The sequence below is a fragment of the Trichomonas vaginalis genome, chromosome III (genome assembly GCF_026262505.1).
Source record: "Trichomonas vaginalis G3 chromosome III, whole genome shotgun sequence".
Classification (NCBI taxonomy): Eukaryota; Parabasalia; order Trichomonadida; family Trichomonadidae; genus Trichomonas; species Trichomonas vaginalis.
Window position 1 is genome coordinate 20,210,998 of NC_067205.1, and position 12,635 is coordinate 20,223,632.

The window sequence follows — 12,635 nt, forward strand, 5'->3', positions numbered from 1 at the left end:
CATTAAAACACTTTATAATTACAAATGGATAATAAATTATTGACCAATTCTCATTTCTAAGTAACGAAATCAAAAATGTGAATTATATCAATATGACACTTTTAACCTTTTTTAATCCGAAAAATCCAAAATACAATTTATACACATATTTAAGCAATATAATTATATATGTGATGATAGATCTCCATGATCAGAGTTTCGAGTTTTATTGAGTATTCATTGGACATCAAAGTTGAATCAAAGCAGCAAAAGTGAAATTTTCCGAGGAAATTTTGATGTAGCGAATTTTTTGTGTGAGCATTAATAGATCGAAATCACAAGAGAATATAATACCTCGCTACATATACTATTATATTATCATGTGAAATAAGAATGTTGAATCAATATCAACTGAGATATAATAGTATATAAAAAGTATTTTTATCATAGCTAAAAAAGAGATTTTTCACATGACAAAATTCTCAATGGAGAAAAACCATCTATATCCTACATATAACGTATAACGCATTGTTTTATACTTAAACACTTCTCTATGGATATATCTTGCGTAACATATATCTATCAGACTCGCTCATTTATTAAGCTATTAATAAAAATAGTATTCCATGAAAATCGTTTTTCCATTATATTATCCGTGAAATGCGGTGTAAACTTCACAATTCTCCGCTTCGGACGGAAAGAATTGTGTAGCCACACACACTTGTCATGCATAATTGTGTATTAAGCAAAACGAAAGCATTCACGATACAAATCTGTTAATTATGAATACTTTGATTTGACATTGAATATCTCATATCGAGATTTGAGATATCAAAAGCAAATTTTGATTTTTTATTATACAATTTATATTTGTAGTCTAATTATTATAGATATCATCAAAATATTGTGAAAGCACAATTTTTGGACCAGAAATTTTATAAAATATTCAATAGCTCAATTTTTCGAATTTAATTGCGACCTAAAAAAAAATATTACTTAATTGAATTTAATTGCGACCTTTTCGCTTAATGAGGTTCAAAATCATGGTTCCGATTTGTTCTATGTTCGCGATTGATAAAGAAAATCGCGTTTAATTTTGATCACAATTTTCCATAAAAATCGCGATTTTTTTGAAAAATCGCGACCACAATAAAATCGCAATTCATTAAAAAACGCAATTTTAAAAAAGTCGCGATTTTTCTAAAAAATCGCGATTTATATATTTAAATCGTGATTAAAAAAAGTGGTTGCGGTTTTCCCTATTATTCACCGGAGAGAGGGTCAAAGTTGCTATTTGTCACTTTTCCACAAGAATATAATGGGGAAAAAGTTATCATATAGTTGATCTCATTCACTGAGGTGAGAGATGCATGTAGTGTAATGGGATAAACAGTGGGATTGCTGCTCTAAGTCCTAGGTTCGAGACACATTGGCTTCTTTTTTCTCTTTTTTATTGACGTAAACTATTCAATTTTTGTGTTCTCCATTCAAATTTCAGAATTTTTTTTGCAGATTTCACGCTACATTCGAAGTTACCTTTTGTAACAACCACCACTGCCTACGAAAGACGAAAGTGTGTCACGATTTCACCCGGAAATCCGACGGTTGTTTAAGAGTATGCACTTTTGTCACCTACTCGCGATTTTTCTAAAAAATCGCGATTTATATATTTAAATCGTGATTAAAAAAAGTGGTTGCGGTTTTCCCTATTATTCACCGCGAATAAATCGCTATCTTGTACATCCTTTATAATCAAAAAAAAAAAAAAAAAAAAAAAAGGTAGTGGGGCTTCCAGGGGCTGCGCCCCTTCTAGCCCTGAAGATGTTTAGTATAAATGAAGTTTATATTCAGAGGGCTTCCAGGCGCGTTGCGCCCTCTAGCCCATAAAAAATTTTTGAGAGTCGTCGCCGTTGACTTTTTTGTATAGCGCTCAAAATAGTATAACTTTGTCCGGACAAGTAAGGGTCTATCGTCGCTACAGGAAAAGTTACAGGCGTTCCAAGGAAGTATACTTTGAGAAGCCTTTTCCCCCTTATAGAATGAGATAGGACGGTTATTTTACAAAACTGACAACACTTTGACCGAGTAGTTTTTTGAGCTGAACAAAAAGTGTCATATAAACATCTGTCAAAAACCGCTTTTTAACTTCACTTAAAATGCCACGTAAGCTACGTAAGAATATACGTAAGAGGAAGAGAGCATTGAACATCCAATAGTAAAACTGACACCACAACAACAGTTGCAACAACAAATAATGAATGACCCCACTATGTTGCAACAAATGTCAAGCAATCCTATGCTTTTAAACCGAGTTATTGGTGCACAGAGTGGAGGTTTAAGAGCGGCACTTTTAGCGAAAATGGCAGGCTATGGTGGAGCTGCAACGGAACAGCTTATAACCCTCAAAGTCAAATGAATTTGAGTTCACTCAAAAAATCAAATATCAGATGTCAAAAGTCAACATAGACATACAGAAACAAATAAGTGAAAACGAAAAGAAACTAGAATATGACAGACACACAAAGAAACTCAATGAGTTAAACGTAGAGAAAAAGAAGAGAAGAAAACAACTGAAAGAACTAAGTACAGAGGAATATGCGAAAAAAGTGTCAGAAAAAGCAGCAGAAGTAGCAAAAATGGAACAAGATGTTATAAATTTGAAAAACCATACTACTCAATATAAAGTACTGAAAGATGAAGAGATAAAACAAAAAGCCCTGAAGACATATATGGATAGCGATGAGTATAAAAAAGAAGTTGAAGCAAATGTAAAGGCAGAAAAACTTTTACAGTTGCAAAACCAAACCGTACAGTATGAAAACTTAGCACAAGAAAGTAAAAATAACGACGCAGCCATGCAAAAGGCAATGAAAAGCGCAGAATATATAAAAGCTAACAATGACTGGTTAGATGCCCAAGCCAACGCTAAAGCAGCCCAACTTATAGGGTCAATAAGGACAAAAATACAAGCGGACGAAGACAGTTCAAATGAAGCTTTAATGAATGCTGACTTTAAGAACGCCTTCGAAGCTCTTCATAGTAAGGTGAAACTAGTGAACGACTTCTCATCTGGAAAGAAACTGAAGTCTGAAGGTTTCGACAAAGAGTTAAGAGAAGTAGCACAAAATATGATGAAAATAACAGATGCAGCAACGAGACAGGCAGTTCAAAGTGCCTATGACGCCGTTAGAGCAACTGTTGTGGAAAGTCAAGAAAAAGAGTTACAACAGACCAAAACAGACCTAGTAAATGCTTTCTTAAAAACGAAAAGTCAGGTAGGACATTATGCTGCAGATGGAACATATGTGCCAGCTGGTGGAACTTATATACCACCAAACCCTCCAAGAGAAGCACCTGCACCAGGACTACCTAAAACATTTACATCGTCACATGGACACAGACACAGGCATGCACCAAAACCAGCACAACAACCAACAGTTCAAAATCCAGCACCACAACCAACAGTTCAAAACACTACACAACAACCAACAGTTCAAAACCCTGCACAGCAACCACAAACAGAGCAACAACCAACAGTTCAAAACCCTGCACAACAACAACCACAAACAGAGCAAGGACATAAAAGAAGTAGAGAACAAGGAAACCAAGAATTCTTAAAAATGCTTAAGGAAAATTATGGTTACCCAGATACTCTTGACTTTAGTGACAGATATAAAGAAGCTATTAGAAAGTTCAAGGAAGGAAATACTGACCCGAACCTATTTAGCTTTATGGTTCAGCACCAAATGGGATATAATTTCAAACCTGGAAAATACAAGCTCGCTAAGGGATATGATTTAATAGCATATCATCCAAATGACATGACTGAATTTACTCCGAGATATTTGGTGTCAGAGATAAATGATAATTCAACTATCTTCATGAAACGCGTAAAAAATAGAGACGGAACGAAAGAAGAAAGGGTTATGAATGCGGATGACTTAAATAGGGAACTTGTTAAAAACGGTCTCGGAATATATGAAATGCCAGCAGATGAGGTACAAGAAACTCCACAGGAAGAAGTTCAGATACAACCAGACATGGAAGAAATAGTTCAGCAACAACAGCTAGAAGAGCCTGAAGGAAACGAACAAGTCCCTCCTTTGGAAACTAACTTCACAGAACTAGATGAAGATTTGGAACAGCCGAAAAATCTTGACCCTCAACAAGAGTATGAGGTGAATATGGAATCTTTCCAAGAGTCTAAGAAAAATTCGGCTGACATGGTAGAAGAATATCGAAAAAATGTTTGCCGACATACAAAAGACTCCAACACCAGATGAAAATATTCAGCATAGAATGGAAGTACTGAAAGAAAATGTACGCAAATACAATAACCCTTTTTACTTACGACCATATAACGTTCAATCTTTTGCTGAACTCGGTGAAAATAAAAGGTTAAATTTCAACAAAACATATAGAAATGAAACATTGTTTAAAGTTCATTCAGAACCTAACCAATATGGAAACAAACCTACTTTTGTTTCTGCAGACTATGGAACTACAATGAGATGGGGTCATAAAGCAAATCCGGATAGGTGGTTCATAAACTTACAACCACAATTCCAAGAAGTTGTAGACGCAATGGAAGTGAATGGTGAACCAGATTTAGCTGGTATTTTCAGCGCGGCTTTAATGCCATTGAAAGATATGAAAGATGCAGATATTTTGGACCAGTATGAAATGAACATGGCTGATGGAAATATAACACCTGACGTTCTAGAACATTTATCTCAAAGAACTACACAGAACCATAGAGATGGTATATTTGGTGAAGAGTTTAGAAAGAAAGTTAGGGAGACAGAAGGAAGAGAACCTATTGTACATGACCTTGCAAACGAAAGTTTACAAAATGTCATAAAAACTTACTTTGCAGACAATGAACCGAGAAGGGATGAATATTTAAGAAAACTCAAATGGACAGTACCAAATGAAATGTTAGTATTGAAAAACATGTTCCTTGACAAAATAAAACCAACTACAGAAATAAATGACACAAGACTGAAACATTGGGTAAAAGCTTTCCCATTCACAAAAGATATTGTTGGTAACATGGAAAGAAAACCAGAATGGCTACAAAAACATATATTTGGAAACGAGCTTATTCCATATGGACAAGCTCTGTTTGAAGAGCTTGAACCGGAAACTCAGGAAAGAGTCATGCAAAACAATAAGCGAAGACTCAAATACAAACTATGACAAACTCTTTCTAGGATATAGGGTTACCTGAGATGGCGACCAGAGCCCAAAGGCAAAAAGGACATGGGAAATTTACAACATACTAGGTGAAATGAGGCAAAATGCAAAACTTGAAGCAGAGGGCAAGTTACCAAAAAGAAGAGAAGAGTAGAACAAAGTGAAAATAGTGAAGAAGTAACTTCATCTAGTGAAAGTAGTGGCAATGAAGGAAAAAGAAGAGTTAAAAACTCAGTCAGGAAGAAAGTAAAGCTTGGTACGAGTGGGTTCTATTATGACACATAAATCCAACTATTCTATATTTTTACCCATATGAAATGTACGCCGCTCAGAATATAACGCCAACAGTTTTGGATGCCATGAACGGAAATGTTTCCGAATGGTATAACGAATGCGACAATGCCATTAGAAGGTCAGAAATAGTTCCTGGAACTTACGAATATACAACTGCTGTTTCTTACGGAAACGTAGGTGAGTTTGGAGAAGGTTCTCTTCAACAACAGTAGATATTGCATGCGACAGGTTTCACATTATTTCTATTGACAACTCATTCTTATACGTGGAACAGACATTGAAATAAAACCTTCTGCCAAGTTGTCTGACAAGAAAGGTTGCAATGGAATTTTCTATGTCGGATACCAATATGCTCCAGAAGTTTTCATGGGATATAAGATATATTCTAACTCTGACTTAGTTCAAACAGTAACATGGGCAAACTATGAATGGTTCGCTTGAGAAACTCAGTACAACCACAAGCTAGAGAACAAACAGACCAGTATGCAACTATTGAGAAAATAAGAAGACTTGACCCTAACGTTCCAGGAGTTTATGTTAACCTTTCTGGACAAACTGCAGCAGCAGTAACCAAAGTAAAACTGAAACTTAGAGTTCCTTTGTCATCTTTCCTCATCTTCAGGTTTTTAAGATACTTGCCAAACTGGGCAGGAAAAATTTCTATCGAACTTACTCCAAGCAAAAATAACTTAGTCATTGCACCAACACAAGACCATTCACTATTACAGACGTAGAGGGAACAAATAAAACGTCATTCGCCGACTTTTGCAAAGACAAAGTTGACTTAGACTTTGGTTTCTCAAACCTCAACACTGAAGTAAACTATTATTTCAATGCTGCTGGAACTGCTTGGGACCCAGTTAAGTTCACATGCGAAAAATTTGAATGCAAGAGAATAGAAAGCAGACTTGCAGTCTATATGTTGGACCCAGATATTTCAAATGCTTTAGCTGCCAAATATATTGCAGTTCCACTTATGTTCCTATACACCAAATATCTGTCAAAGACTTTGCAGGTGAAGTTGGAAACCAAAGTGCTGACCCAGGTGCAAGAACAGATATTGCCTTAACAACTGCAATGAAACATGCAGATACTATGTTTGTTCTTTTCAGACGAACTATAAATGACTATTCTTGTTTCTACAACCCCGGTATTAAATATCATATAAACATAGATGGCAAATATTATCCAAGAGAAGAATATTCTACAGTTGAGGATATGAGGTCATACAACTTGACATTAGATGCTATGAACTTTAACAACAACTTCACAACAACCATTAACCCTGAAATGCAAAGTTCTATTATGCATATGTGAAAGTATGGACTCATACAGGAGGTCAAAAAACTCAATATACAAATGGAGACCGTTCAAACTTTTGGCTTGGCATTCCATTTGCTGACTCAGAAGACTTTATGGGTGGTATTTCAACTGTTGGTACAGTTCAAATACAATATACTGGTGACAGAGACGGTCCAGATGAATTGAAAGCAAAGAAGTTTACAAAACCAGCACTTTTCACGGAAGATGCTCTTTTGAAGATTCGTTCGATGAAACCTGCTGGGGCTCCTCAGATTGGCATAACGACAGCTTCCATCGAGCAGATTTTGGCAGCAGGTCAGTAAGTTGTTCTTGAACTGACTTCTCTCCGTCAAATATTGACAGTACGCCAGTTTTGACATAATATTGTATTATAAAACTTACCTTTAGAAATATCTGTAAGTTTTGAAGTTATATTTTTGTCTGCTTCAAGAACTTTCACCATTTCAGTTATACCAACTTTCTTTGCTTTATGAAAATATTTTGGTTCAGCAAATATTGCTATTCTATAACATTTTCCATTGTTTGTGTAAAGAACTATTCTGTCAATGTATTTGTATTGTTTGTGTGTGTAAACTTTGTTCTGCTTCAATTCGAAGAGATACTCAAATACGTCCATCTTTTTATTCTAAGTAAAATGTCATTTCCGAAAAATAGAAGCGTAAGTGTTTCAAAAGGTTTAATGGCAGTGGCAGATGTGAAGTTAAATTCACCAACTCAAACAAACAGTCAAAGTGTTGTTGTCAATGTCAAAGAAAGAGATGTTGAAGTGGGGAAACCATACGAAGACGAAGATGGTATAACAATAGTTCCTGTAAAAGAACAACCAACATACCCTGAAGTTAGCAGAGACTTAAGTTCTGTTGCAGATATTCGAAACGACTACCAACAACTGAAAGACAAACTTCAAACTCAGGAGAAGATTTGTCAAGCTTTAGGTATAATGTTAAACTTGGTCGAACACAACCCTGTAAAAGTGAACTCATATGTCATTGCACCTCATGAAGTTTTGAAAGAACTATTGAAACTTTTGACAGAGGCAGACGATATAACATCAAAGAAATAGAACCCGACGTTAGTTGCTGTGGTGTTTCATATAATGTCATTGACAAGATATACGTTATGAAAGGAGGTGAAACGTTGAACTTAAAATATAGTTTCCCAGACGTTATAAAAATATTTGACGACCACAACATTTCATTAAAATTTAGTTGCTAAGTAAATGGCAGAAGACATAGTGGTTTATACTATTACGACTAAAAACCCTGAGTCATATAATTCTATAACAACAAACTTACAAAGTCCTCAAGGACGATATTGTAAACTAACCTTAAACACAATGACGACTAAAGCCTGTTTTGCTCTTTTGACACCAGAAGACTTTGTTGTTGTGAATGGTAAAAAATACTTCTTTGAAGATACTTACTCAGATATACCACCAACAGGTTTTGTTGACTTATTTAATACTTTAAGGACGGATGTAACATGTGCTGCAACTAGAGCAGGTTTCATTATGTTTGGATGTCCGACTGAGTTTACTATAAACAATATGAGCTATAATACAAAACTTATATCTGGTTTTTACTACCAACAGTTTCCTATAACAGGAAAAGGTGTCATACAAGGAATGTCTGTTCCATTGACTTTAAGCACACCTATTTTATATATTGTTTCAAACTTAGGTTCAAAGTGCTATTCGAATGTCGACAGAAACTACTATGACCAAAAGATACTCATGCGTATAAACAACACATTCTCTGCTGGTTTGCCTATTGTTCATTCGAATGCAGAGTTTTCAGCTTTAGTGAACTCAAACACTTTAGCAAACATAAACTTAACCTTAGTTGACGCAAACTTTGTTCCTGTAAAACTTTTATGTCCTATGTATTTGTCAATGACGGCAGAAAGTTTCGAATTGGAAGATGCAACTGGTGAAAGTATTGTACTACAAGAACAACTTCAACAACAAATAGCTCAAGAACAACAAATGCAACAAATAGCTCAAGAATAAAAAAAATATTTTTTTTTATTTTTATAAAAATGTACAGAATAGATGTTTCAGATTTTTATGACTTCCAAGCCTTCAGAAATATGTGTCCATTTAGAGACTATAACAAAGCAGTCGAGAATTTGAAACGTTTAGTCATTTATGTCGACTCTGCCCCAGAATGTTATGTCATGAAAGAATGGGATGTTGTCTTTAACAAACCAAGAGCGACAATAGTTTCAGAACAAGAATGTAAACAGAAACTTAAGAAAATAAAAGTCGTACAAGTTGGCATGAAGATGTTAGATGCTTGGGATATCTTATTGTCAAAGTTAGAAGATTTTTCAGTTCGTGGTATAAAGTTCTATACACCTTCTCCAAACTTCTATTCTATCTTCACTGGATATAAATACGAACAAGTAGAATGGAAAGAAAATGTTATAGAAGCTTGGTTAGACCATGTCAAAGAAATTATATGCAATGGAAACGAAAGAGTCTATGAGTATATCTTATGTTGGTTTGCAAACATCTTACAACATCCAAGTGCTAAAAATGAAACTGCTCTCATTATAATTGGAAAACAAGGAACAGGTAAGAACACATTCTTTACAGATATCTTATGCAAACTGTTAGAGGGCTATTCGAACCCTAATATGACAAACTTAGAAAACATCTGCGGTAAATTTAACTCTTCAATAGAGAATATGAAACTTATAGTATGTAACGAACTTCAAAGTATAGATACAACAAAAGTTTTGAACTCAGATGCTTTGAAGAGTCTTATAACAGACAAAGTTGGAGTTGTTGAAAGAAAATATAAAGACCAAAGAGTTTGTGAAAATGTTGCAAACTTCGTCATGGTTTCAAACAACGCTGTTCCGATGAAGTTAGAAAGTTCTGACAGAAGATATGTAGTTGTCAGAACGTCAGATTCTCATATGCAAGATACAGAATATTTTGACGACTTAGCAGAAACTTTAACATCTGACTTTTACAACCACTTGTTCTCATATTTCATGACATTAGATATTTCTAAGTTCAATCCAAGACAAATTCCACATACCGAAGAGAGACAAACATTGTTAGAAGCAAACAAGAGTGTATATGAACTGTTCATAGATGAAACTGACTTTGAGTGTTTAGATGAAAGGTCATTGTACGATTCGTATAAACAATATTGTCAAGAGTATGGTTATATGACAGCGTCTAAACGAACATTCTTGGCAAATGTCAAAAGTCTTTTGGATGTACAGAATGGTGTATATACAAAGAAAAATTTTTCTGAGTAAATTTTAAAAAAATATTTTTTTTTATCCGATAGAAAAGATGGCGAAATTCATCTCAGTAAACAAGTACATGTCAGGACTTAAAGAAGAACTAGACCCATTCACATATTTGAATGTTTACTTCTACCATTTTGAAAAGTCTACATATGACAAAGTTTGGAACATCGAACCAGTTAAGTTTGCTATTGTGACTAAAAATGGTGCGAAATTTGAAGACTTAGACATAGAAGGTTTGTTAACAGTCAAAGAAAGTTTTGACAGAAGGTTTTCAAACCTTAAAGAAGGCAAAGCATACAAACTTGTTATACCTTATGAACCAAAGAAAGCAGACGACTATGAATATTATGAGTCTAAAGTTGTAGAAGTTCAAGGTAAATTGGGTAAAAAGATTTTAGAGTCTAAGCCAGTGTTTACTCCTAAAGAGGAAGATAACATTGACATTGACCCAGAAATGTTCTAAAAATAAAATTTTATTTTTACATGTCAAATTTCTTCTTCTCTGGCTCTGGTTCTTTCTTCTCTTCTTCTACTTTCTTTTCTTTCTTTTCTTTCTTCTTCTTTTCTGGTGGAGTTATGTCAAACTTCTCAGAACCATATTTTTGTAAAAGTTCTTTGTCCTTTAATAGCTCTTCTATTCTGTTTTCTATTTCATCTTCAAGAACAGCGCATGTGTCTTCTTTGCATTCTAAGAAGTTTTGTTGGACTTCATCTCTCCAAGAGGCGTCATCTCTGTCAACAAGTCTGTCATTGACAAATTTTAAGACTGCTCTGCTTAATGTTTTATGGTTCTTGTCATATTCCCAGAAACAGAACTTTAGAACAAATTCACCTTTCTTGTTTACACTATGTAAGATTTTATGGTCTACAGATGTTTTGCTGTCGAAAAGCTTGTCTCGAATATAGATGGCGAAATCGCTAGACATTTTGTAAAAGATAAAAGTTTTAATTTTTCTAAAAATATGTTAGAAAAAAAGTTTGCTGACATTGACAAGAAATTTGAGAATGTTTTAAACAAGAACAAGAGGAAGTTGGAAAATGCTCAGATAAAACCCATACATGACAAGTTCTTATTTGCTCAGAATGGTATAACAGGTCTAATTGCACCACCTGGGTCGGGTAAGACTTTCACTTATCTTAAAATGGCTGCACAACAACAAGAACTAGATGAGAAGAACCCATTCTATGAGTTAGTTGTTATTTGTAGTACTTCGGGTCAATTTGACCAAACCGTCAATTCGTTCAAAGATATTATAAAAAAGTCTAAGTTAGTATGTATAAAGGATACTGAGTTGTTAGATTGGATAAAGAAGTACCAAAGAAGAGTTTTGAAGTATAATGCTATAAATGAGTATGTCAATTCGAAGTTTAAAGACCCAAATGAGGAAATGCAGAGAATATTAGAGAAGAAACACTTCAGAAACAAACAGAAAGAGATAGAATACATTTCGAAGAAATTGCAATCTTACGATTGGAAGACTTACCCTCACAGATGTCTTCTTATCTTAGATGATTTCGCCTCTCATCCTTTGTTAAAGAACAGAGAACAAGACATGTGTCGAATTCTTAAGAAGCTCAGACACTTTAACATCTCTGTTGTCATTTGTGTACAGACAGCAAAGAGTTTAAGTAAGGATGTAAAGAGAATACTTACTGACATTGTACTTTTCCCCGGATTGTCCGAAGACGATTTCATGGAACTTATGAAAGAGTCCATGGCAGGTAAGTTTGACAGACATGAACTATGGGAGAAGTACAAAGTCATACAAGACCCTCATACTTCTTTCAGAATTCATATCTACGCGAACAAAGTTCAAATTGTAAAAAGTCAAGCGTAAAAAATGTAAGTGTTTGAGTCTTAGTCTGTTGTGGTGCTGGGGCTGTCGGTTCTTCTGGCTTTGGAATGGACTCGGTTGGTGGTACGTCGGACATTCGTTTGTGTCCTGTCGGAAGGAAGAGTTCTTCCTGTTGTCAAGAAATTTTTTTCCTGTCGGAAGGAAGGACTTTTCCTGTTGGAAGGAAGGACTTTTCCTGTTGGAAAGAAAAATTTTTCCTGTTGGAAGGAAGGACTTTTCCTGTCGGAAGGAAGGACTTTTCCTGTTGGAAGGAAGGACTTTTCCTGTTGGAAAGAAAAATTTTTCCTGTTGGAAGGAAGGACTTTTCCTGTCGGAAAGAAAAATTTTTCCTGTTGGAAAGAAAAATTTTTCCTGAAGGTCGGCCAAAAAGTTCTCAATTTTCGAAAATTTGAATGGTTTACGGACGGACAACAGAAAAAATTTTTCCTGTTGGAAGGAAGGACTTTTCCTGTTGGAAAGAAAAATTTTTCCTGTTGGAAGGAAGAGTTCTTCCTGTTGGAAGGAAGGACTTTTCCTGTTGGAAAGAAAAACTTTTCCTGTTGGAAGGAAAAACTTTTTCTGTTGGAAAGAAAAACTTTTCCTGTTGGAAGGAAAAACTTTTTCTGTCGGAAGGAAGGACTCGGAATGCCAGAAGGACTCGGACAAGACAATTTACCTTATAGAGCTACCTGAGCCATCTTTGGTGTCAAGCTTGAAAAATAAACGCTTTACATGTATTTT

At 35.0% G+C, this 12,635-nt stretch overlaps 5 protein-coding genes across 5 annotated transcripts, besides 2 other annotated features; 3 read left to right on the top strand and 2 right to left on the bottom strand.

The window, feature by feature from the left end:
• Nucleotides 1–1,587: 1,587 nt before the first annotated feature.
• Nucleotides 1,588–1,617: a mobile genetic element.
• A 1,217-nt stretch (nucleotides 1,618–2,834) lies between these two features.
• Nucleotides 2,835–3,902, top strand: TVAGG3_0734290 (protein of unknown function, DUF4106 family; the record flags this gene model as incomplete). The annotated part of the gene is made up of 1 exon (XM_051244654.1): nucleotides 2,835–3,902. A coding segment is annotated over one exon (1,068 nt), but the record flags the coding sequence as incomplete, so codon positions are not given.
• Nucleotides 3,903–3,962: 60 nt separating this feature from the next.
• Nucleotides 3,963–4,262, top strand: TVAGG3_0734300 (protein of unknown function, DUF4106 family; the record flags this gene model as incomplete). Its single annotated transcript, XM_051244655.1, has 1 exon — nucleotides 3,963–4,262. One exon carries the CDS (start codon nucleotides 3,963–3,965, stop codon nucleotides 4,260–4,262), a length of 300 nt encoding a protein of 99 aa, XP_051091242.1.
• A 166-nt stretch (nucleotides 4,263–4,428) lies between these two features.
• Nucleotides 4,429–12,635: part of a mobile genetic element that runs on past the window's edge.
• TVAGG3_0734320 (uncharacterized protein) lies at nucleotides 8,012–8,800 on the top strand (the record flags this gene model as incomplete). The annotated part of the gene is made up of 1 exon (XM_051244656.1): nucleotides 8,012–8,800. The coding sequence occupies one exon, from the start codon at nucleotides 8,012–8,014 to the stop codon at nucleotides 8,798–8,800; it is 789 nt and encodes a 262-aa protein (XP_051091243.1).
• On the bottom strand, nucleotides 10,539–10,679 carry TVAGG3_0734330 (uncharacterized protein; the record flags this gene model as incomplete). Its single annotated transcript, XM_051244657.1, has 1 exon — nucleotides 10,539–10,679. A coding segment is annotated over one exon (141 nt), but the record flags the coding sequence as incomplete, so codon positions are not given.
• On the bottom strand, nucleotides 11,802–12,425 carry TVAGG3_0734340 (uncharacterized protein; the record flags this gene model as incomplete). Its single annotated transcript, XM_051244658.1, has 1 exon — nucleotides 11,802–12,425. A coding segment is annotated over one exon (624 nt), but the record flags the coding sequence as incomplete, so codon positions are not given.